Source organism: Macaca fascicularis, chromosome 4 (genome assembly GCF_037993035.2).
Source record: "Macaca fascicularis isolate 582-1 chromosome 4, T2T-MFA8v1.1".
Taxonomy (NCBI): Eukaryota; Metazoa; Chordata; class Mammalia; order Primates; family Cercopithecidae; genus Macaca; species Macaca fascicularis.
In genome coordinates, this window is record NC_088378.1 from 123,881,068 (window position 1) to 123,907,099 (window position 26,032).

The 26,032-nt window shown below is 40.9% G+C and overlaps 1 protein-coding gene across 1 annotated transcript; it reads right to left on the reverse strand.

The window, feature by feature from the left end:
- Positions 1-1,072: 1,072 nt before the first annotated feature.
- Positions 1,073-25,885, reverse strand: ADGRF4 (adhesion G protein-coupled receptor F4). Its single transcript, XM_005552786.4, has 10 exons — positions 25,670-25,885; positions 16,339-16,447; positions 15,406-15,460; positions 12,806-12,957; positions 11,037-11,288; positions 8,450-9,829; positions 6,243-6,284; positions 5,704-5,763; positions 4,618-4,674; positions 1,073-1,873 (listed from the first exon to the last, which is right to left on the reverse strand). Exons 2-9 carry the CDS (start codon positions 16,429-16,431, stop codon positions 4,621-4,623), a joined length of 2,088 nt encoding a protein of 695 aa, XP_005552843.3. The 5' UTR covers positions 16,432-16,447; positions 25,670-25,885; the 3' UTR covers positions 1,073-1,873; positions 4,618-4,620.
- Positions 25,886-26,032: the final 147 nt, after the last annotated feature.

The window sequence follows — 26,032 nt, forward strand, 5'->3', positions numbered from 1 at the left end:
AAAGTATGTGTGTGTGTGTGTGTGTGTGTGTGTGTGTGTGTTGTCGTATTTATATATTTCTTGACCACTTAACATGAGTAAAACTGTGCTATAATTTTTATTCAGTTATCTTTTTTAATGGGTCTCTGACAAAGTTTTGCCATGTTTTATCTCCAATCCATTTTCCCCATAAGCTCTGTGGTTTTTATTGCCTATTTTGCATAGCAAGGTGATTTTTGAAATGCATATGTGGCCTTATTGCAGAACTGACTGCACCCAGTACTACATTTCTCTTACTATGTGCTACGAAGATGGAAAGCTTTGGAAAATATGGAAAAGAAAGAAGACTAAATGGTATTAGCATATGGAAATTATAGATTTGGCCTTGTTACAGTATCAAATAAATCTACTAAACCAAAGGCAATTATTTGGCTTGGAATTGCATAATGCTCAGGAATTTCTGGATTGAGAGAAATAAAAGTTGTTTTTATAGTGACAAAAATCAGAAAGGAAATGTGAATCAATAAATTAATGCTAAAGAACTTTTATACATCTAAAAGTTAAACTCATGTCTCTCCAATGAACATTTTATTTTCATTTCATGAGAGGAGAAAAATTTGCAATTGACTGAGAATTTTCACTCTTTAAATAATTACTATTTAGTATGAAACCAGATCTTATCTTGTTTCTAAACCAATACTAAAGGTTTTGACAGGAGCCCTGCAAAGAGATATTCATTCAGTTGTTTTGTTGTTTGTTTTATGAAAAAGCATGACCACTAATCAGCTTTCACGACTTCCACAATTTGAACCCAGTGCTCTACCCATGCACATACCCATCTTCAGTCCTGAATGCCTCACTATAAAGCCAAATTGGTGATAGAAATTTCGTTGAGAATCCCTGAAAGACGCTAGTGTTCTTTGCTAAATATTTCCAGGTTCCCGCCCTGTGAACGCATGGCAGGATTGCATTCTCAGGCCTCCTATAGGTATGATCAATGCACTGAGGTGGACTGATAGCAGCACTAGTGCCCAAGAATGTGTGGTACCAATGGACAAGCCCATCTCAAATGAACTCACACATGAGCAAGTTGTGAAAGGTACATATATTCATTTTTACATCTAAAATAACAACCAGAATCTTCTTTATATATAGTATTTTTAAAAGACACACACACACACACACACACACACACAAACACAAACACATGCAGGTAGACACAAACACACAAATAGTAATACCTACAAGAATTTTTTTTTTCCTGTTTCACAAATAAGGAAACTTGGATCCTAGAAGCTAAATTAGTTTACTCAAGGTCTAAAATACACTAAAAAAATTAGCATATGAAACAGTTCTTTTACTTTTCTTCTGTTCCCTATCTTTAGGAAACGTACCATGACTTAACTGTCTCCAAAGTAGACTCATTGTTCCTCCTGCCACCCCACGCTACCACTCACACCCCCAACCCTACTCCTAAAATTGGATCTAACCCTCACTGTCGAAAGTACCCAAGATCCACGCAGAGTGATGGAGGACTGAGCTATGGAGCCACACAGCAGGCCTCAGAAGTGAAAGACAACCAAGCCCAGCAGGGCCCCACAGCCCCCAACTGGCCCAGGAGACCATAAAACGGCTAAGATTGACCAAGAAGCCAGCCTCTTGCAGGGCGCAGGTAGGTCAAAGGGTCCATAAATCACCCTCCTTAAAGCTCAGTCAGCAAATGATATCCTCAGTTTTTCTTCAGCAGACCAAGAGCTTTGGAGTCACTCCTGACAAGAAGAGAAAGTATTCCAAGGAAGCATGACCATTCCTCCTCACTCCAGCCTGCTTTCCACGTCCTCTTTCTCCCAATCTCCCCTCTTGGTCTCAGGACATCCATCAGAAATGGGGCAGCCTGGGAAATATGGTTGAAAAACAATTAATAGCAAGAACAACAGCTTGCATTGGGTTTTTAACGTGTTAGTTCATTTAATCCTGAAACTGTCTTGGGAGGCCTGTAGTATTATCAACTCTGCTTTACAGAAGATGAAATGAAGCACAGAGCCATTGAGTAATTTCCTCAAGGTCACACAGTAAAAAGGCGATGCTCTCAGCTGCAATTTTTGGTGCCTTTGCCTTCCCTGGGCTGCTCCTTCCGCCCTAAACTTGGTGCTCAGTGTCCTCCCTCCTCCTCTGCTGTTGGAACTTGGATTCTAGAATGCCTCTGCTGCTGTGAATTTACATTGTAAACCGTGTTGCTTCCCTCGGGGTATTTGCTCAACCAGTCTCATTTATTATTGTGGAGTGAAAAACTCTGTATCCTTTTAGTGATAAACCAACACTAAACAAGCATAAACAAATGCGTGGAAGACACTGGAGGAACCCAGCGCCTTCCTGGTGCCCCTGGAATCTAACAGCCTGCTTGTCCTCCCTTTGATATGAACAACAGAGGGTGCTGTGGAGCTGTGGCCTCCAACATAATGCCGTGGCCCTCTCTCCCCTGCCTCCCAGGATGGGGTCCCCCAATGAGAATCTATTCCCAAAGCTAAGTTCCCTGTTTCTCTACCTCTGCAGTCCTCCTTCCCTGACCCTGGGACCACCTGACAGACCTGTCTCAACCCTGTTTCTAAGAACAATTCTGACCTGCGTTCATTGGGATATGAGGAGGGTCCCCCAATGCTGGAAACCTCAATTCTCCTTGCAAGTCCAATTCTGACCTCTCAATCCGTTTCTCAGATTGAGAGGCTGAGATCAGGTCAGCCTTCAATCCTGTATTCTTGGTGAAGGTCTGGAACACTGCCTTCCCCTATGGTTCAGCCCTGCCCTGGACCACCACCACTCCTGGTGCTTACCAAATAACCCGAGTGTGCCTGGGGTTTTGCCCTGAACCCTGTGCATGGGGCCCCTCTCTCTGCTGATGGACCCCCCTGGTGCTGCTACCCTCCACTCTGGACTTTGGAGGATGATCTAGTGTGAATTTCTTAGCCCCGTACTGTAATCTTTGTTGGGTCCTCAACACGGTCTACCACGATGCCAGCTGTGATTATAGAGCCCTTCTGATATCACGTGAGTCCAGAGCATAGGACCCAATACTGAGAAAATTCAATAGGCACAGAGCCACCTACAAGGGATATGCTCAAAGAATCCAGTCCTCAGCTCCTCGCCTACCTCTTATCACTTCCAAAATAGAGCAAGTTGATAGTTAGAGAATTACGTGATGAAGTCTTCATCATGGAGTATTGTAAGGGCATTCCACCTCCTTCCTGGACTTCCTTCTAATACTGGCAGACTCCTTTGTACATCCCCAGACCTAGTTAGTGTAGCTCCTGATCTTGCCTTCTCCTGTGTTTCTCCAACATGGACTACAGCCAACCAAGGATCCCCAACCAGCTGGAGATAAGGCCTTCACTACGCACTTCTTCCCTTGAAAGGCTGGACACAGTATCCCCCAAAGGCAGGGCCTCCTCCACCTGAGACAGTCTGATAAACCTAAAACAAGCGGTTGTTTAATTAGGACCTTAATAGAAAGGCCAGCTGTGTTTTTAATAGGTCATTTGAATTAGTGACTCTCTATTAGTGGCAAATTAAGAAACATAGCGATGTTTCATCCTGGAGGAAGCTGACAGACTAGGAAATGGGCAGCGAGCAGGAGGATCAACCTTTGTAAAGTTCTCCTATAAAATTCCAAATATGATGACAATTATTAAGGGTAACAGGCCTATGTTTTCCCCTCCCCATTTTCCCAGCACTCACACATGCCACTCCATGTATACGACAGAGCCCTCCTCCTCTCTCTCCCTCTCCCTGGGACTGTACGTCCCATACCAGCACAGCATACGGTTTGCAGGGTCTGTAACATGGATGTCCCTTAAAGGTTTTTCCAACTCAGAGTGTCTTTGGTTCCATGAGATTCAACCCCTTGTTTTGGCCCGTTGCTCAATATATGGACCATGACTCAGAAAAGTAAAGAAATATAAAAAGGATGTGGCTGCTGCCAAATGGTATTTTGTTTGAAAGTCTGAGACTCTTCTATAACAATGCAGAAAGGCCATGAAACCTCTCCAAGCAAAACCATTCCCAAGGTTGATCATCCCTGCCCACATTCCCCCAGTACCTCTCAGGCTTCTGGCTGCCATTTTTGTGACTTACTCTCCTGCTTCCTGGCTGCCTAATGTGTGTTCTCCCCCTGGTTTCACCTGTGTAGAAATATGTCTCAGGGGCTGGCTATGAGTAGGTAGCTAATTTGCCACAACCCCACCCACACCCGCTTAGGAATGATTCTGGATTCCACTTCATTAGGAAAGACAGACCTGTTGCTTTGTGATTCCAATCAATCAAGTGTTCTTTTTCAACAATGGGGCTATTATGAGTGTTACTACTCACTGACAAGATGGAATTAAAGTATGTGAGTACTGTAGACAGCAGGTGTGATGGGTTTGGTCATGTAAGCTGAGATGACATAGGTTTTAAAGAAAATGTACATATTTTCATTTATGTGCTAGACAATCAAGATGTTTCCATTCTCTGAAAAATATGTCCCCCTGTTCCCCTCCTACCTCATTCCGGCATCACATAGCAGGCAATAGTGTGGTCACAAGGGGCACTGGTGGATTGATACAAATTGCAGGTGAAATTTCTCTTTGTATTTTTAATACTCACATTTCATCCTTGACGATTCATTAATTCAGATCCATTGGTTGGGCTTAATGATGCATTCTAAGTGGGGGAAAAATAACAGTGGTGGTAATGAGTAATGATATTGACTAAATGTATATCCCTCTCTAGAGATAAACATGTGAAAATGAATACATGAAAAGGAGTACCCACATTGATACAGCTACACAAAACTAAATTATCATATTTCACTGAATCGAAGTGTAAGCTACATCATTATTTTTATGTTCTGCTAAAAAACAAAGGGAAACAAAACTTTCCAATTAAACTCTGACATGCCATTGAATATAAGATACATTCCAATTTCAGACACATTAAAAGATGAAGAAAATGCCTATCTTAGAATAGATAATCTATGATACTAAAAATCACACTCAATGCTATCTAACTATAAATGGTAGTTATCAATGTATCCAAAAAGTTTTTGTTTTTAAGGAAGGGGCTCCTAATGTGAATCTGTAGGTTAAACAAATAACTTCTAATTAATAAAGTAGTATCAGCAGTTTTACTTGGTGCTTTAAGAGACTGATAGCCAGGCTCAAAGTCTCCAAGATCTGTAAATACACAGATACTCCAATCCAAGAGAGTATGGTTTACTCAAAAGAGTCTCAAGGAGAATGGAAAAAGATTTCAATGCCAATTGTTCCCTGTTGTGATTCTGCTACTGATTAGCTGGGTGGCCCTGTGCCCATCCCATAAGCCTTCTGGGCTTTGACTTCCATACCTGTAAAATGAATGAGTTGGACTAGAATCTCATTTCTAACTCATTTGTCATTTCACAGCTCTCACATTTTATGAATCTATGATCCTGAGTTCATGTGGTCCCATCTTGATGGGTTCAAATGTCAAGCTGAAATACATCCAACATGAAACATTCTCTTGAAGGGTATATTCCGCTGACCTTCAGTTTTAGCAGAATACTCCAAATTTATCGAATGAAGAAATGAATGAATTATGCTCTATTGATCCTCTTCGACCGCAGATCCTGAGTACTGAGCTATGGTATTTGTCTCTGCATAACTGGTGAGGACACGGACCCTCCAGGGCTGAGACTAAAAGGGGAAGGCTTACCTCAGCTGCCCTTGATTTCCCCTTCAATGAAGACATCCTCATCCTCAAAGCATCTCTTATCTAAAGAAGCAATGACAGTAAGAAGTACCTCACGGATATTGGAAGAAACAACAGAATCACCAGGGCTCAGATGCCTGTCCTGAAACTTTAAGACCAGTAACCCTGGCAGAAGCAATATCAGAGGACTTAGCATAGTGACTGGCAAGTAACAAGATTTGGATAAAAGCTAGCATGTAGTTTTCATTAGATTTCGGATTTGGTATTAACATTAAAATTGTGATTATGATTTCCATTTTTTTCACCAGGAATACTCCTCCTGTTGACTTGATAAAGAGCCTTCTGTTGACTTGATAAAGAGCAAGAAATGACAGAATATTGGTTTTGTTTTGTTTTGTTTTTCCTTTTCACAGCTGATTCCTCAAACCATCCTCACAAACTCAATTCCCCTGGACTATGCTCTCCAATCAAAACTGCTTCATCCTCCTGCTTCCCCCAGCCACATGAAAATCATTGATAAGGAGGAAGCAAATTCAAATTACCTTGTGATCCATAATGGTTCCAAACAGCAGGATGAAAAAACCCTGTGGCAAAATTCAACAGACTCATGAGGGATGGTTTTTCAAAAAATATCTCAGCTGTTATTTTCATACCACTCTTCTAGATACCTCCTAGGGCAGTTATTGGACATTAGAAACTTCAGTTTCCACTAATGCAGATAATAATGCACTGATGGGTGTTCCTTTGAGTCTGCCCCCACCCTTGGAAGAGGATCATCGCCTGCACAGGAATATGCAGGAGGGTTATTGATATTTATTGAATGACTGTAGATGTAGGACAGTTTTCAGCCTTATGCAGTTATGTTACTTTCTTCCCAAATATAGAGGTAGCTGTTTCTACTCATGATGACAGTAACGTGTGACAGAAACTTGTAATTCAAAATCACAATCATGGAAGGTGTCTTAAGAAAACGAAACTTATATTCTAGTCTACTTTGAGCTGGAATTAAAAGTCAGTAAATAGACAGCCAAGGCCTCTAAGCTGGTGGGAAAAAAAAAAAAAAAAACAAAAAAAAAACATTTCTACATAAAAGTAAGAGAATGCTACAGAGATTTGTAAGGCTAGGGTCTTTTCACAATCAATCTAAGGAGAGTTCATGGCGAAGAAACACTCATCTGATTAAAATTTTAGATGTTAAGTCACAGGGAGAGCTTGTTGAGAAAAGAGAAGTGTATATAACTAGAAACATTTGAGTATTTTTCTGTCAAGAAGAGAGAAACACAAATGAACTGAAAAAGAAATACATAGCAAAATTTCCTGGGGTTTAATTAAGTTGCAAAGTAAGGAAGGATGAGATCATTACTCACCAGAGTAACTTCAAGAGTGGGGAAATTTATCAAAAGTCCCAGAGTCTTTGATTTAAAAAAAAAAAAAATCCCTCATGTCAAAGATTTCACTGTAAAGCAATGCAACAGAAAGAGTAGAATAAGTGTGCTCCTTAGTTATTATAGAATTATGAGTAAGATATATAATTGATCTGAGTTGGTATTTCTTTAAAGGCTGCTTTCTATTTTGTATCATGCTTTTAAACAGAATAATACTGACATGTTAATAGGAATACTTTACTGTTTAATTAGTTATATTATTTAAAACAGTAGTGGGGAAAAATTGTACTGAGAAGAACCAAATAGTAAACATTTTAGGCTTTCCAGGCCATACGGTCTTTGCTGTGACTACTCAAGTTTGCTGTTGTAACTTAAAAGCAGTCAAAGGAAAACTGTAAACAAACGAGCATGACTGGCTACCAGTAAAACCCTATTTACAAAAACAGCCTGCAGGCCATAGTTTGCCAACTTCTGATTAAAAGCATAATCAAGAAAATGGACTCATCAAATTTTCTATTACTTGTGGGTATGAAAAGCAGTCTGGTCAATGATAGCCTCCCAAAAGTGTAAGCTTAGTAGCCAAGAGACAGTAAAACAACTTTGAGAGGAACAATCTTGCCAAACCCAGTATGTTGGAGTAGGAAAAGACAATAGAGATCATTCTAGATGCCTATCTTTATTTTACAGATGAGAAAGTTGAAGCCCAGAGAAAAGTGTCATTCCCAAGATCAGGTAACATATGGCAAGATCTGTTTCTATAAACAGATAGCTGTTAGCTGGGTGGCCCTGTGCCCATCCCATAAGTATTCTGGGCTTTGATTCCATACCTGTAAAATGAATGGGTTGGACTAGAATCTCATTTCTAACTCATTTCTCATTTCACAGCTCTCACATTTTACAAATGTGACTAGCAGGGAAGGGGTATGAGAACTCCTGACTGGCTAACACCCAAAGTGAGTGGCAAGGCCCATCTTTTCATAATATAGAAAGTGGCTGTTATTTCACTGAATTCCCAAACCACTGGAGAAAGGATAAAAAATGTACCTGTTTTCAGGCATAACATGTAGCTTCACATATCCTTGACCAAACAATAGTCCTCTATAAGTGAAAGTTGGCTTCTTCTAAGATTGAAACTTTAGTAGGGATACAGGTGGATCAGTGAGGAAAGAAGGAAGGAGATTTCCACCCAACCACCCTGGTCAGCTAAATTCAATTTAAGAATCAACAGTTAGAGATGCCATAGCCAAATAATCCTAAGATATAAAAGGAAGTGGAGAGGACATTTTGTGTTCTATAATTTCAGATCATAGTCATTTTTTGTGGTGTAGCCAGAGTAACACAGAAGTCTCTCTCTTGGAACTTACCTGGAAAGCATTGAGCAAGGCAAAAATTATATGGAATGTCAAGGAAGTGCCTTCTATGAGAGTGGCTATTCCAAAACCCCAGGTCAGTCCCAGCAGTGGAGTGAGGATGGCAACATTTTTGCTGATCCTCATAATTATGGCCACATCCTGAGACTTGGAACTGCCAATAGAGGGCCTCTGAGTGTTGATGGCAACAACCAAAACCACAATGAGATTCACAGCCACAATGACCAATGCCGGGATGGCAAACGCTAAAAGGGCTTTGGTATTGTCCCAGTTAAGCCAACAGGCCTCGAGTCTCATGTAGCCTTTCTTTGGCTCTGTGATAGCAACTGTGGTGACAGCAATGATCAATGGGCACCCATAGCCAATGGCAAAGCCAATGACCATCATTCGGGACTTCATCATCCTACGGAAAATGACCAATATTCCATAAATGATAAGCAGTGCTTTGAAGAGCATCCAGAAAAACAGAGAGAGGTAGAAAAAGTGGCTGAAAAATGTCACTGCAACACACACGTTGGAGTCCTGGGCCTTAGGGTTAAAGTTAGAGCCTATGATAAACCACACATTGGCAGTCAGAAGGGACACTGCTATATTCACGATGCACACGTGACGCATGTATGATATCTCCGTCACCACCACCCGGGACCACACCGTGGCTTCAATGATCAGGCAAAGAACCAAGCTTAGGATTGAGACGCTGAGCCCAATGCAGGTGATGTAGTCCAGAACTTTGTCCGTCATTGATTTGGGGGACATTAGAATGGAAAAAGACATCACTGTACTGGTGTAGTTACAGCGGCATTTCACTTCGTTCTTGATATCCGATATCATTTGGCATGCTTTCTCATCCCATCTCCTTTTCTTGGAGTGCCAGCCAACACACTGGGCTCTGGCATTGCGGCTTTTATTGATCTTTTCGAAGGTGAGTACGATTTCTTGCAACTTTTCTGGTAAAACCACTGATAGGACCAGACCATTTACCGGTCTGGGAAGACTCACATTTTGCAAGTGGGCTTCTCTCAGGATAGCTCCCAAGGTTGGGAAAGCTATGCTAATGGCTCGGGATGCATTTGGCCACAGCTTCCTTAGCTCTTGCCTGGGAATCTGTACCATTCCTAAGATATCTTCTGTAGTATTGTTTGTGCTCATGGAGAAATTGAGGCTCTTCTCTGAGGTATTATGGTTGATGTGAAACCCTTTTGTCTGAATGAAGAGTTCATTCACAATGTTCTCAGATTTATTGTGGATGTGGAGGTGCCTGGCAAACAAATTCACTGACTGCAACAAATCCGAGCTGGCATTTTTGTTGGGAATGAAAGCCCAATTTGAAATGGCTGCCGTGTCCAGGATGTGGTTGGCCACTTCACTATAGCTCTGCAATGGAGAAAGGTGAACATTATACTAAGGATTTACACATTGTTGTATAAAGTTGATTTCTAAAACCTGAAATTTCTAAAGATCAAGTTACCCAATCTTATTTGGCATATTTCTCTTCAAATTCCCTATGTATTAGAATCCCACATTAGTAAGGTCACACAGAGGGAAGAAAAGTAAAATAACGCAAAAAAAAAAAAAAAAAAAAAAAATCACAGCTAAGGTTTACCTGCTTTATTATTGCACCCAGGGCAGCATTTCCAGACTGCAGTGTGTGTAGAACTCAAGTTTCCCATTAGATTTTAATGATTGTTTAATGGAGGAGAGTGGAGGTATGTTCTCTGGTCATTCAACCTTGACAAAGACTGCACACCCTGTCCCTATCTCCCCCTGCCTTACAAAGAATTCCAAAGTTCATTAGGACATTAAAGGCTCTGAAAAGTTGTGCCATACAGAAACCTGCCTAACTTTGTTTAACCTAGAATTTCCTACAACTGATGTGCTACAGATCTCCCTTTTAAAAACGGAATCTCCATTAACATTTCTCAGAATGGTTATGTTCTACAGCAGTGGTCCTCAACCTTTTTGACACCAGGGACTAGCTTCATGAAAGACAATTTTTCCATGGACTCTGGGCGGCGGAGGTGGGGATGGTTTCAGGATGAAGCTGTTCCACCTTAGATCATCAGGCATTAGATTTTCCTAAGGAGCACACAACCTACCTCCATCTCATAGGCAGCTCACAATAGGGTCCGTGCTTCTATGAGAATCTAATGCTGCAGCTGATCCAACAGGAGGCCGAGCTCAGGCGGTAATATTCGCTCACCCTCCGCTCACCTCCTGCTGTGCAGCCCAGATCCTAAGAGGCCACAGCCCGGTACCAATCCACTGCTCGGCTGTCAGGGACCCCCATTCTAAAGAATATAGTTTTAGAAAGGTACATTCCATCTTGCTCACTGCCATCACTACACTATGTGACATTTTCTTGAAAATGTGAAGTGTGTACAAAGATAGGTATTCAAAATGTTTTAACTTCTTGAAAACTTCCATAAACTAGAATGAATCAATATCCCAAACCGAAGTGAAATGCCTGCTGTTGCTGTGATGGTTGCTGTCACTGTAGTGTTTGCCCTGGAAAGTACATTTGAAACTATTCAAATGAAAATTTTAAGAGAAACATCATTTTTAAATTATTAACAAAGAATACCTTCATTTTCTCTCGAGTAACATCATCAGACAAGTCTGTAGAAATATTTTTTAATAACTCCACTATAAATGCAATATTTCCAGATGTCGTTTCTGATGATTTCACAACATCAATGATGCAGGCGTAATCAAGGGGGCAGTTCTTACGGATTCCTTGAGCTACATTCTCAATGGTCTCAGGAGCCCGAAAGTCTAGAATGTGCAGGGGTATAGATGCTGCTGCTACAGAAAGGCGAGATGCACCAGTTGAGTCCTGTTTAAAATAAATGTAGTGTCATTCAAAAATGATTAAGTACCTACCATGTGTCAGACTAAAGGAGCTAAAACACAAACAATCTACATGGCGAAGGCAGATGAAGAAGCAGAATCCTAAAAAGTGGATTTGATGCAGAGCGGGGTGGAGAGGATACAGTGGGGTCAGAAAGAGGCAGAGGATTTCGCTCGAATTAGCAGGGACCAGGATATTGGCCTTTACTATTGGAATTTGCTTTCAGGACATTGATTTTTAACTCACGCATTATAACAAGATAATTTTCTACAGAGAAGGGAAAGAAGAGCCACATGGAATTTCATGGGGGGAATGGATTTGGGAGGTTGGCAGGTCAAACACAGAACGCTAAGGAATTACAATTTTGGACTTTAGAGTTTACTAGTTAGAAGAGGTGATTTGCTCATTTTCTGATTTTTTTTACCTAGACTCACTCAGAATGTGACTTTGAATAAGGAAAAGCAATGATTTATTTCCTTTATTCACTTTTGAGTGTGACCATAGTTGCAAGGACTTCTATGTGATTACCTAGGCTAAGTGACAGAGAAGCCACCTGCAATCCCCTTGTAAAACCACTGTTAAAATTTTAGAAAATGCAGAGATCCATGAGCTTCCATGGGATTGCAGGGGAGGTAGAAGATAACAGTTGCTACATGGAATGGTACAAAAGAGATTTTAACTTTAACTGGATGTGTATGCATTCAATTTCTGTTCCTCTAGATAGAGCACACATCTCTCCTTTCTTTTGGTCAAGAGATTGAAAGTATTAAAAAGAGATATCAAGGCCCGGCACAGTGGCTCATGCCTGTAATCTCAGCACTTTGGGAGTCCCAGGAGGGCAGATCACGAGATCAAGAGACCGAGACCATCCTGGCCAACATGGTAAATTCCCATCTCTACTAAAAATACAAAAATTAGCTGGATGTGGTGGCAGGTGCCTGTAGTCCCAGCTCCTCGGGAGGCTGAGGCAGGAGAATCGCTTGAACCCAGGAGGCGGAGGCTGCAGTGAGCTAAGATTGCACCACTGCACTCCAGCCTGGAGGCAGAGCAAGACTCCATTTCAAAAACAAAAAAAGAGATATCAAAATAAATTTGATTCTAGACACATTTAGTTGATTAACTGATTATCACAAGAGGCATACAAACCCACCATTAGAGCTAAAACGTAACCTCTAAGCAATCATATGCACCATAGTGTAAATGAGTTTCATATCTTTGTTTTTTGTTGTTGTTGTTTTTCGTTTTTTGTTTTTTTTAAGAGAAGTTTCTTAGTGGTAGAAAGAGAGAGCATGTGGAGAGGAGGGAGAGTACCTGAGAGTTTGGGTAAGGAAAGAAGGTCAAGAAACAAATGTAACCCACTCTGTAGATTTTTCTAAATTTAACCCACTCGGTAGGTTTTGCAGATCTGAGACTTTTTGTCATGCCGAACAGATCACACTAAAAATGCCTCACTTTCTCCTGGGGGATTGACTTCTGTCACCAATAATTTTTGAATGCATTACCTTAAAGAGTTTTTCCACAGAAAGACTTGTACATGTTTCGGTTGATTTTTGCCACTTTTTTTGATTACATGTAAATCCTATTTCTCCACGAAAGTCCTTAGCACAGGGCCGGCTGCAGTTGGAAGAAGAGATACAAGGTCCATGGCATTTCTCTAGAGAAAAAAAAAAGAGAGAGAGAGACAGGAGCCCAATTAGGATTTCCATACTCTGACACGTGCATCAAATTCATTCTGGAGATTTTTGGATTGCTTCCTGGAGGAAGTGACGTTGAACTGGGCCCACGGCAATGAGTAAGAGCTGCCAGGTAGATTGTGAAGCTGGTGTCCAGGCAGAGTGAACAGTACGTGGAAAGGGGAATTTCACGTCATTCAGAAAGACTAGTCCAGAGCACCTGAAGGGGGAGTGGCAAGAGATGAGGGTGGGAAAGAAAGCAGAGGTTAACTCACGCAGGGCCTTGAATGCTGTGCTAATGTGGGAGTTCCCAGAAGACATGATTGGACTTGTTTTTGAAAGATAATTGATAAGATAGAGCAGGAGTCCATAAACTTTTATGTCAAGGAACACATGAATGGTGTTTCCAGATAAAATATGGGAATCCCAGTTAAATGTCAATGTTATTTTCACACACAGTTGATTCTCATTATCCACAGGAGTTACATTCTATAAAGACACCATGAACACTAAGTGTTCTGAACAATCGCTCCTAGGGTAATATAAGGGTAGGGTCCTACAAGCTTCTGCTTACAGCATTTTCATCAACTAATCAATATATGACCTCTTTAATGTATGGTTCTATATAAAGATACCTTATTTAATATATATTGTTGATTCATTAGCATTAACCTCATGGCCAATAGCACTGTAACTCATGCCTGAACAAAGCTTATCTAACATATGCATTTTCTCCATAAGATACATTCCAGCCTTTTCTGGCTTAGGAATGCTAGGCAGCGCTTCAGCAGTATGTTTGGGGGCTATTTTAAACAGCAAAATCACCAACAAAAAGCACAAAAATGCAAAACCAAAACTGTGATGCTGCACAGACTAGGAAAGAACAGTTGTTTATAGTAGGAGAGCTAGAACAAGAAGGTAAAACATCACCTTGTCCAGCTCCTGCTGAAAACATATGTACTGGACAACTCAATTTTTTGCTGCTTTCTACATGTCTGTGAATGACCACAAAAGCACTGTGAGTATTGATTTAGGGATTACAGATAAATTTCAGCATTAGGCAAATTTGCAAATATAGAATCTGCAAATAATAAATGACTGTAAATGCTCAGATAAACAACAAATAAGTTTTCAGTGTCTGTATGATCCATGCGCTATTATTCATTGTTTATCTGAAATTCAAATTTAATCAGGCATTCTCTATTTTTATTTGCTAAATATGGTAACTCTAGCCAGAAAGTAAATATTTTCAGCTTTGCAGGCCATATGGGTCTTAGTCACAACTACTCAACCCTGCCTTTGTAGTGTGACAGCAGCCAAAGACAATATGTAAATGAATGGGTATGGCTATGTTCCGATAAAACTTTATTTGCCAAAACTAGTGGCAGGCCAAATTTTGCCCATGGGTCACAGTGAAGGCGCTTTGGATAGGAAGAGTGAGCCTGTTGAAATATTCTCAGGAGAATTGCCTTAAGATAGCAGCCGGGGAATGGAAAGTAAATGATGCTGAGAGCTATTAGGGTGTTCAAATCAATAAAATGAGGTGACCAGTTACCTGCGAGTCACCTTTTGTGGCTTGGACAGCTCTGTGATGACTGCATTCACTGGGAAAGGAAACAAACTTTGCCAAACCTTATATGCAAAATTTGCATCAAACCTTGCCTGCAAAATTTGCATCAGTTTTTGCAAGTTCATTAACCAGAGTAGTTCTCAGTTTCTTCTTCCATATAGATTTAATATGATGCCATAATGTTGTTATAAATATGGAATGAGACAGCATCTTGTACAACACTTAGATCCAAGTTGTCTTAAATGCCCTGTAAATGTTAGCTACCTTTCTCTCTGCTTCCCTTTCTCACCCACAAATAAGGATGTATTTGCCACCTAGCCATGATTGTGCAGAATCCAGTTACTCCCCACTATGTGAGTGAGAACCACAGGATTTCACTGAAGTACTATTAGTGATTACCCCCTTAGTTTATGTCTCACTTCTTGAGAGTGACCAGTCTCATCACCCATGATGTCCATCTCACAGTGCTTTAATAGACTTCTCAGCACCAGAGTGTTGCATACATTTAAGCACCCTGAAAATCTCTTTGAACGAAGGAAGGAATAATCTTGTCCTCTTTCCTTTTCTGCCTCCTGTTAACTCATTACTTTGAACAGATTTCTCTTTGGGATTTGGAGATGTGCACTTCTCTACTGTTCTACAGCATATGTGAATATTTGATAACTCCCTTCATTGACTGTGCCACTGGTAATGGTATAAATGTAAGAAAATCTATGAATACTGGTAAGCGTAGAGAACTTACTGGAGATTGCTATTCAGTTGGAAAGCCTGTGATCTGGGGACAAGTTTGCAACACCAGTGCCCTTCCTTTATTCTTCCCTGTCTTCAAATGGATGAAGACTGTTCTATAGTCACATACCTTGGATCCTTCCAGTCTTGGGTTTCCCTTCAGGGCTTTGAAGTTTATCTCCAGCCTGAAAAATATAAATTCCCAAAGATCCTCTTTACTGTGGGGCTCTGCTCCCTCATCTCAACTGAGAGGCTCCATGTGAATATGAAAAGAAAATGCGTTCAGGACTAGAAAGAAAACTGCAGCAGATCCACGTGCTGGTATTGTGGGAACTTGCTGAAGGAAACGTGGGTGAGAGCACAGGGAGAATGCACTGCCCTCCGATGAGGGATAGAATCTTGACGGTGGTCACTTGGCCTTTCTAGGTGAAGTTAGTAAAGATGCTACATCTTTCAAGAAGTTTAAGCATCCAGGGAGAACAGAACACAGATGAGAATTAAACGACTAATCTGTTCTCTGCCTGTGTTAACTGTAAGGATGAAATGAAGTTAATGTGGTCCACCAGACACTGTAGATCCTTAGAAGACAGAAATTAACAGATACTAGGAATAATCACTAGATCACAATAATAGAATCACAAATCTCTTATATCCATAAAGAACTATAAATAGTATCTTTAAAAATTTCATCTTATAGATAAGGAAATTGGGACTCAGAAAAGTGAAACAACTTATGCAACTACTGGGGAGCAAAATTAAGATCTGACTTTCCATTGCTCAACTGCCAGGCGAGTACTTTCCTCTCTCAGCAGCAGTCTATCTGCATTCTATCTACATTTCCCATTGCAAAGTGATTAGTCTACTGTACTTTCCCTCTCCAGGCAAGTCCCTGCCACCTCTCAGCTTTTCTTTGTTCCCTTCTTTAGAAAGTTATTATCAGCAAGAGTAAAGTTGTAACCATTTGAAAATGTATTTAAAATGATATCTTATTTATCAGAAGTCTTGCCATCGAGGGCAACTGAGAGATTTCTCTTTGGATCACATAGGAATAGTTCAAACTTACTTTTAGGTGAATCTTGGATCTATAGTGGGAACATTCTGTGGACAGAAAGAACATTAAGCAGCAAATCATGGTTGCCTGGGACTTCATTTTCATACATGAGGATCTTTACCTGCAATAGAGAAAGAAGGCATACCCACCTGAAGGTGATACCTTCATGCAACTAACAATACTTATCAGGCTAACCAACTCCTTAGTGAACCCACCGGATATTCTGAGATAGTCACACCAAAGCAGCCGGCCCCGGAAAAGCACACCAATATCTATTTTCAAGCCAGCTAAAATGTATGAAAGAAAATAATTTCTCTCAACTGTTAACTTTTCTACAGAAGAAGATAGAATGATGGAAGAACCAGGAAGGATGTAGTTTCACCAAAGCATCATTCCTTATTATTTAATTGACAAGTTTATATAATAGTCATATTTATCAAGAATATCTATTTGCCAATAACTGTTCTAAGCACTGTCTTTTATAAACTCATTTAATCCTATGATGTAAGATGCTATTACTATCTTCGTTTTATCACTGGGGAAAGTAAGGGACAAAGAGTTGAGCAACTATGAGCTCAACACTACTCCGATAAAAAGTGGTAGAGCCACGAGTTCAACCCAGATGGTCCAGCTGGACAGCCATTCTTCATCTCTATAACAGGATTTCTCTGTGATGGTGCTATTGACATTCTGGGTTGGATAGTTCTCTGCTGTTGGGGGCTGTCCTGTGAATTGTAGGATGGTTAGCAGCATCCCTGGCCTCTATCCAGTAGATGCCAGTAGCACTCACTACCCCCCCCTCAATTGTTGTCAAATGTGCCCTTAGAGGAAAAATCTCCCACAGTTGAGAACCACTGTCCTATAGTGTACTGTCTGTCTAGGCATATGGAGACAAGTAACTTAAAGTGATTTTAATAAGCCCAATTGTCTGCTACCAGAGCAAGCTCTGAGACTCCCTCTTAGCAATGGATAAACTATTTATACAGATAAACTAGATGCACAGGAAGATAACTCTCTATTCTTTTGCCATATCTCTGTTTCTTGCCTTTTTCCTGAGAGTTCTACCTTTCAAAGCCAAATCTCAAAAAAAAAAAAATCCTTACAACAGTTGAGATTTATCAACATCATCATGATCGCTACTATGACACCTTCATATAAGATAGTGGCAATTCAGACCACTTATTGGTAACAAAGTTCCTTAAAATGATTTTCCTGGAAATTCAGATGCAGCAAAATAAAAAGATCATTGATTTTAGAATCAGCAAGAGCTATACTATAATCTTATGTCTGCTATGGATGAACTAGCCTGTTTTTTCATCCATTTCATAAAATGTAGATGATCATTCATTCTATCAACCAACATTTATCAAGTGTCACTCATTTGCTAGAAATTGTACCAGATGCTGAGCATACAGAAATAAAAGATGCTATTTTTCCTGTAAAAGATGTTCAGTGGGTAACATAGACAAATCAAACCAACAGTGAGAAAAGAGATCACCTACACATCGCATTCCGTGAACACAGCCAGGCAAAGACTCTCCTCAGCAAACATAAATTCCCTTATGATCCAGTAGAGATGACCTAGGCCCTGATCCAACTAGGTCCATAAGGCAATCGGTGAACAGAGAGCAGACAGAACTGATTGATCTGACATCAGACCCTTTCTGGGTAGCGTCAAGCGTAAGATGGACTTTCATGAGTCCAGTGAGCCTTCAGCTGAGATGACAAGCCACAGGCACTTACAGGAATGCTTCCAAATTATCTTTGAGTTTAAAGTTTCTAACCAATGAACAGAGGGGAAAGTATGTTTATTTACAACATCATCTGGTAGAGCAAGTCTGAGCAAGGGAAAGAGAACATGGCAGCATGACAGGCAAGGTGTGGTAATGGATTTGACAGGGGTTGGGATTATGAATGCAGAATTGATGATCTTACAGTGTGGGTAGAAAGAAGTCACCATGTAGGCCGTAAATTGATGAATGGGCACACTAAGCAATTTGCAATATGAATATTGTCTAGGATAGATGCTTAACTGATCATCACTAAAGAAAGTACCAGAAGAACCAGTATAAATTGTTTTAAAAGTATCCATATATTTCACATATATGACTTTGGCTTTCAAAATTTTTTGACAGGCCGGACACGGCGGCTCATGCCTGTAATTCCAGCACTTTGGGAGGACGAGGTGGGCAGATCACAAGGTCAGGAGATTGAGACCACCCTGGCTAACATGGTGAAACCCCATCTCTACTAAAAATACAAAACATTAGCCAAGTGTGATGGCGGGCGCCTGTAGTCCCAGTTACTCTGAAGGCTGAGGCAGGAGAATTGCTGAAACCCTGGAGACGGAGGTTGCAGTGAGCTGAGATCGCACCCCTGCACTCCAGCCTGGGTGACGGAGGGATACTCCGTCTCAAAAAAAAAAAAAAAAAAAACTTGACAATAACACAATAAAAAACAGATCTCAAATCGCATATTATGACTCACTATGCACAGCCATACATAGGTATGTATCTATGCATGTATATCAGTGTCTATACATAAGACCAAAAAAACGTAATTTTTATATTGACAAATTTTATGTAAAATAGTTATCCTTGCTACCTACAAGTAAGAACTCTGATACGTCCAATAGTTTTATCTTATATTCTTCTCCATTCTATTTGACATTCTCTCAAATACTAGTTGTCACCCACTAAGTTTAATTCACAAGCCTCTAATGGATTGTCACCTGCAGTTTGAAAAACAGACTATAAGATTCATTTTGATTATCAAGCTGAAGACTGTTCACTTCTCTCATTAAAGTGATCACTTTAATCCTTTCTCTTTGCTAGTCTTCACGATTATACTGAAGTCTCCTTCAAAGGGTACATGTGTCAAGGAGAAAAGAAACCTATTCTCAGGGCCAAATAATAGGACTGATGCTGAAGGCAAACCCAATTCCTCTCCACGCTTCAGATCATGGTCAGAAATGTGCACTAAAATGGGTGACGACGAGATGAAGGGAGGCATTTATAAAGAATAGCATCTGCTGCCGGGGGCTGTGGCTCACCCCTGTAATCCCAGCACTTTGAGAGGCTGACGCAGGCAGATTATTTGAGGTCAGGAGTTTGAGACCAGCCTGGTCAACATGGTGAAACCCCCACCTCTACTAAAAATACAAAGATTAGCCGGGCATGGTGGTGGGCACCTGTAATCCCAGCTACTCGGGAGGTAGGAGAATCGCTTGAACCCGGGGAGGAGGAGGTTGCAGTGAGCCAAGGTCATGTCATTGCACTCCAGCCTGGGTGACAAGAGCGAAACTCCGTCTCAAAAAAAAAAAAAAAAAAAAAAAAAGAGAGAGAGAGAGAATAGCACCTGCTGTCTGAGGCTTCAGGAGAAGGGTCATGTTTACTGTCCATTACCTTTAATATAGGAGTTTTGCTTAAAGCTAACCTTGTTGAAAGCAAGTCAGACATTTGGCATAATGATGTGACGTCATTTGTGAAGTCTAAAAATGTCTTTCCAACTAGTGCTAGGCCCCCAGCTGCACACAGCTCCTGAACGTGTTCAGGGAGTAAAGGATCCAACAGCTATGACATTTTCTGTCAATCATTCTTTGTGGAACAATATTGAATAATGATATATTTCATATATGTATATACATAAAAAATTTTACTAGCATAAAATATATATGTAATATGAAATCATAAACGTGACCATAAAATACACGAATTTGAACTAAGCACAATTGGCTGGAGGGTTTTGATTAATTAATTTGCTACTTGATCATTCACGTTACTATAGTCTGGCATAGGTAACTACATACCATTTGGGATGGCAATTTATATAGTAAATTTTCTTCAGTTATTACAAATGTTGGGGGAGAATATTCAGTGACACTGCCCAAGAGGAATCATAGCAGTTTTATTTTAGCCCAGTTTGATTGGCAGGGATGGATGAGATAGACGTTTTCAGGTTGGCCCTAATTTGGTTGGTTCTCTTCTCACCAGAAAGAGTTGAATGGGATCCCTCCTGTCACAGTTCAAATGTAGCTGAGGCCAAAAGCCAGAGTCCTCTGCAGAGAAGAGCTTAAGGACTCTGAGAATGAAGAATTTAAAAAAAATATTTGGCAGCATAATTTATCCTCCCAATTCATCCGTGGTTGATATTTTATAGAACGTAATGGAGGAAACACACATCCTTACATCTACCACTGATAAAGACTCAATAATTAAAGTGAATTGGAGTTTTTCAACATTCCAAACTGAAAAGTTTCAGTAAATACAAATATAGTATCTCTCCAGCACCTAGCACATGTCTATATGTAGTGAGTAGTCTCCCGAAAGGATGAGGGAAAGAATAAGCATGCAAAACCCGAACATTAAATTAAATGTAACAAGAACAGTGAGAATTATCCAGATGGATATAAGCAAACCATGGCCCGTACCTAAAGAAGAAGCTTCCATACAGGAGCCTTACGGGGCTAACTCACCCAGGTGAGGGACATACCAGTTCCTGGTAAAGAGTGGGGAGCCAATGCTGGATCCTATCCTACGTGGAGAATCCAGACTTGTTCCAAGCATATTCTCCTTAAATTACTTTTATTCCATTTATTGACTTCTGGTTCTACATTGTGTTCAGGTTATCAACAAAATTGTGTATTCTCTTTGTGTGTGTGTGTGTGTGTGTGTGTGTGTGTGTGTGTGTGTGTTTCATTATGCAATAAATACTGTGGGTTTTTTTATACTTTATATTCTAGGGTACATGTGCACAACGTGCAGGTTTGTTACATATGTATACATGTGCCATGTTGGTGTGCTGTACCCATTAACTCATCATTTACATTAGGTATATCTTCTAATGCTATCCCTCCCCACTCCCCCAACCCCACAACAGGCCCTGGTGTGTGATGTTCCCCTTCCTGTGTTCAAGTGATCTCATTGTTCAATTCCCACCTATAAGTCAGAACATGCGGTGTTTGGTTTTCTGTTTTTGTGATAGTTTGCTGAGAATGATGGTTTCCAGCTGCATCCATGTCCCTATAAAGGACATGAACTCATCCTTTTTTATGGCTGCATAGTATTCCATGGTGTATATGTGCTACGTTTTCTTAATTCAGTCTGTCATTGATGGACATTGGGTTGGTTCCAAGTCTTTGCTATTGTGAATAGTACTGCAATAAACATACGTGTGCATGTATCTTTATAGCAGCATGATTTAGAATCCTTTGGGTATATACCCAGTAATGGGATGGCTGGGTCAAATGGTATTTCTAGTTCTAGATCCTTGAGGAATCGCCACACTGTCTTCCACAATGGTTGAACTAGTTTACAGTCTGTGTATTCTCTTATATTCCCTATCTTTATAAACCCTCTGTGTATGGTGGCAGAAAAACTTTGTTGGGAAGAGATGTCACCACTTAAATTAAGATTCTAGTACCCAGTGAGGGGAAACAAAAATGGCAAGCAGTAATCGTGACAGAATAATGCTGGAATGAGGTATATTTATGTTTGAGGCTGATGCTTATTATCCACCATTTGTTTGCCAACCATTTGTAGCAGGCACAAAAAGATTAAAGAAAATGGAACAGAAGAAAAATTTAACCTTGAGGGCATTTGTAAAGACTGATCTAATTTTCTTTGAATTGGGGGAGTGGGACTGCTCTACCTTTAGTAGGCAAACAGTGGAGGCTTTGGTGTCTACTGTATTTGACCAAGGCCTTGTGTCCTCACGTGGGTTTCTGTGGAACGCTGGTCTCATAAAAGACAAAGGGGTTCCATGGCCAAATCAGTTTGGGAAACAATGTGTAACACCACTGCCACAACTCCCCCCAACACACACGCAGACACACACACACACAGGCGTGAACACATATCAAAGGTTCTGAGATTTCTTGTAGTAAGAAGACTGTTTCATCCAGGTTTTACAATTCACCTGATAATCAGAAATTCCAGGCCAGGCGCAGTGGCTCACGCCTGTAATCCCAACACCTTGGGAGGCCAAGGTGGGTGGATCACCTGAGGTCAGGAGTTCGAAATCAGCCTGAACAACATGGTGAAACCCTGTCTCTACTAAATACAAAAAAATTAGCCGGGCATGGTGGTGCATACCTATAACCCCAGCTACTTGGAAGGCTGAAGCAAGAGAATCGAATCGCTTGAATCTGGGAGGCAGAGGTTGCAGTGAGCTGAGATTGCGCCATTGCACTCCAGCCTGAGCAACAAGACTGAAACTCTGTCTCAAAAAATAAATAAATAAATAAAAATAAATAGATAATCGGAAATGCTCTGGGGAGTTTCAAGCTGCAATTCCATCACAATATGTTATGTTGGAGGGAAACACATTAATCTATCCAGACTTAGGCTTCACATGTATTTGCTGGGCATCTACCTAATGCCCATCCCTGTGCTAATACATTCATGGGAGTTCTTTAAGTCATTCACAGCAAAGCTTGGGTGACCAAAAGAAAGAGATCAGTTTCAGAAACGAAGAATTAAAAAGTGAAAGAGAAAACAAGAAGCAAAAGAACTCCTGCCTGAGGTTATCTGTGGCAAGAAGGTAAATAAAGAGTTATCAGTTATTTATAAATTCCCTCCAATTTCTATACTAGTCACTCAATAAGGGCAGCTCCACATCTCGTTCCCAAGGTGTCTGCAAGATGACTTATTTCAGAGAGAAAAGCAACTAAGCCACCTAGAATGGCAGCTTCTCAGGACCTGCAAAAGTCATGTCCCAGGTTCCTTCTCCTCCACTTCCATAACCCGCCTCTTTCTGTACATGATTATAAAAGTGTTAATTACCCACTACCATCCACCTTTGTTTTTCACACAGTACTAAAAAGCAATTCAAGCCTGCTGAATGGAGGCCAGGCTCCCCGCTCTAACATGTTCATCACAAAGAACAAGATCACATTTGCTGGTCATTACAAAGAAAATAACATTTGCTGGCCTCAGAGACTTACAGGAAAACGCAGCTAGACCTGATTGTCCCGGGGTGGGGGATGTGTCTAAGGATCTAACTCTCCATCAAGTTTACAGTAATCAGCGACTTTCACACTGCTGCTGAAATTCTAATCACAGTGGGTCAACAGAGCACAACAATTTGTGCTCTTTGCCCCGGAGCCTCAGAGAAATTAGGCCGCACCTAGTGGTCTAGTGAAATAGACAAAAAAAAAAAGGTCAGGTTGTCATTAGTCAGAATGTAAACACCTGATGTTTCTCTATTCTTAGCACCCAGCAGAAGATACAGAATAGACAATCGGTAAACGTTTGTTGGATGAGTGAATGAATTGGCAAATGATCCCTGCAGAGTGACATCAGCATCTGAAGCATCTGAAGTTTTTGCTTTAAAATCATGAGGCAACTTTTCTATCTCAGAGGGGCAGGTGAGCACATTTGCAACTCTAGATAATTTTGGAACCTGGTGTGTTAAGTAGAAACACTCCTGGATGCCAGTCCGACTGTGGACCTCCTCTTTATTGTACTGCCTGGAGCCTTATGTGAAAGAATTGAGCAGGAAATAATGCCATGCCAGGTTAGGGGATGTCCACCATGGGCACAAGAGGGTGTCATAACAATGCATGTGTCTCTTTCCACACTGTCTCCACAAGTCAGAACTAATAAAACCCTGTTTCTCTGGACAGACCCAGACGACCCCAGCTGTTCTGAAACACCATCTCCTATTTGTCCCATCTTCCTTGTACCTGAAGCAGATTTTCTGAATGAGTTGGAATTTAAAACTACAGTGAGTCTGCCTGGGTACTGGAGCTCCTTTCTGAAACATGCTAGATGGAATTGTAGGGGATGACTCACACAGACTGAGTACTCCCTACCCGTCTGAACACGCTGAGTGTGGCCTGACATCGGGATTCCCAAAGAAAAATTTAAAAGGTCAGCCGGGAACTATAAGTGGAGTCAATCAGGAAGGAATGCCTTGGAAGGCGTGATCTCGCAAACCTATTCATGCAAAACACCCTAAGGTGAGTGGCCAAGAATATTTGTGAATCAAGGACATACTTTCCCAAAGGGGTCCTCTCCCTGGAATTGTACCACAAGGTAAGAGGGAGCGCCTATTCTCACCTGTTTGCCAGTCTTCAAGGTGGCAACTCGCCTCACACTCCCAGGCCAGACCACTGTCTGATGAGAACAACCCATTCAAAGAGATTAACTAGAGGGCAAGGAACCTAAGAATTAAGTGACCCACATTTTGGGGTGTATATGTGTGTGCGTGTGTGTGTGTGTGTGTGTGTTGTTCCCCTAATTCTAAAACCGTCTGTTTCCTCTGCTCCAGTAGTATAATTAGAACTCTGATTATAACATCAGATGGATAAACGAGTTGTTTATGTGTTTAAGACCCATTATCTCTTGCCTTCAATAGTAGACGAGTTGTTCATGTGTTTAAGACCCAATATCCCTGCCCTCAGTAGTAGAATCTATTTAGTTACCCTTAGCAGTTCTCCCTTGCCATGGACAAACTGCTTCACATAGAGCCTTGGGGGAAAGCAAGATAGAAAAGGACGATTAGAATCAGAAACATCTCATCTCTGGCTATTTTAGATGGCTTGCAGCCAATCTGTTGGTAGCCCAGTATCTTTTCTAAAAATTGGAATCTGGATTTAGATACTGATAGGTTTCAAGAATCACATAATTTCAGAGTTGGAAGACATCCAGATATCTCACCAACTATCTTGATACTTATAAAATTTTAAAGAAATTGATAGGCCCAGCAATTGCCTCTGCTCCATGAAGAAAGCTCATGGAGTGCTGGCACTGAAAAAAAAAGCAAAAACAAACAAACAGCACCTAATGATGCAACACTTTAGAGCTCTCACAACTGTCTTCAGAGTATAAGGAATATAGAGTTTCAAGTGGCATAGAATTGGCCACTTGAAACAAGGGAAGATGCAAAACGTGTTGGCAGGAACTGGAGAAATGTTTTTAAAATTGATACAATGACAGTTTTGTCAGGCTCACTAAAAGAAGAAACTGATAAAGAATGCTTTTAAAACAACATCCAGCTTTACATTCAGTCTAAAAGACAGGCATTGAAATGTATCAAGCAAGGGGACAATGCAGGGACAGTGAGTTCATTTGCCTGACAGGATACTTTGCATTTTCACTCCTAGGAGTGAGCCATGAAAGCCTGACAAATGACTCTTAAAGAAAAACAAACGTAAAGGCGGCTTAGGAAATACTCCAACCTTGAGCTAGCCAATTTCTAAATCATGTTACAGAAGTTTCCGGAAGAATCGAGCATTCCAGAAAATACCATCATAAATCACACATTTCCCCCTTCTGGAATATGTGCAAAAACAAGCCTTTCTTCCACAGGAAAATGGTGTTGGTGTGGGACATCTACTCACGGCATCCAGGAAGCAGATCTAGCAGCCATGAGGTGGAGAATCACCCGGCAGGAAGGCCGGCGCTCAGCTCCCCAGCATGGTGCCCCACCATCACGTGGCACCTCCCACAGTCCCTGGTCAGCGGCTGTGATCTGTCTTCTCCATTTTTGAAATGGAAGGTCCAAGGGGCCCAGTGAGAACTCACTGCCTGTTGTGAGAAGCCGATCTGAGAACTGTAAAGTTGCCCACAGTTTCAAGGCTTGTGTAAGTCTGTGATTCACTCCACTATGGGTCCATGAAGCACGCCTAAGAGAAATTACAGGTTTCTCCTGTCTGAAGCAGATCCATTAAAGTGAGTCATCTGTTTGTCTTTCAGTTCTCCAT

Excerpts from the sequence above, each read along its gene's own strand:
- ADGRF4 (XM_005552786.4), bottom strand. The coding sequence starts at position 16,431 with ATGAAAATGAAGTCCCAGGCAACCATGATTTGCTGCTTAATGTTCTTT. Across the intron at positions 9,830-11,036 it reads TTACTCGAGAGAAAATGAAG|AGCTATAGTGAAGTGGCCAA; the intron begins GTATTCTTTGTT and ends TCTCCATTGCAG. Across the intron at positions 4,675-5,703 it reads GGAAATCAAGGGCAGCTGAG|AATGCATCATTAAGCCCAAC; the intron begins GTAAGCCTTCCC and ends TCCCCCACTTAG.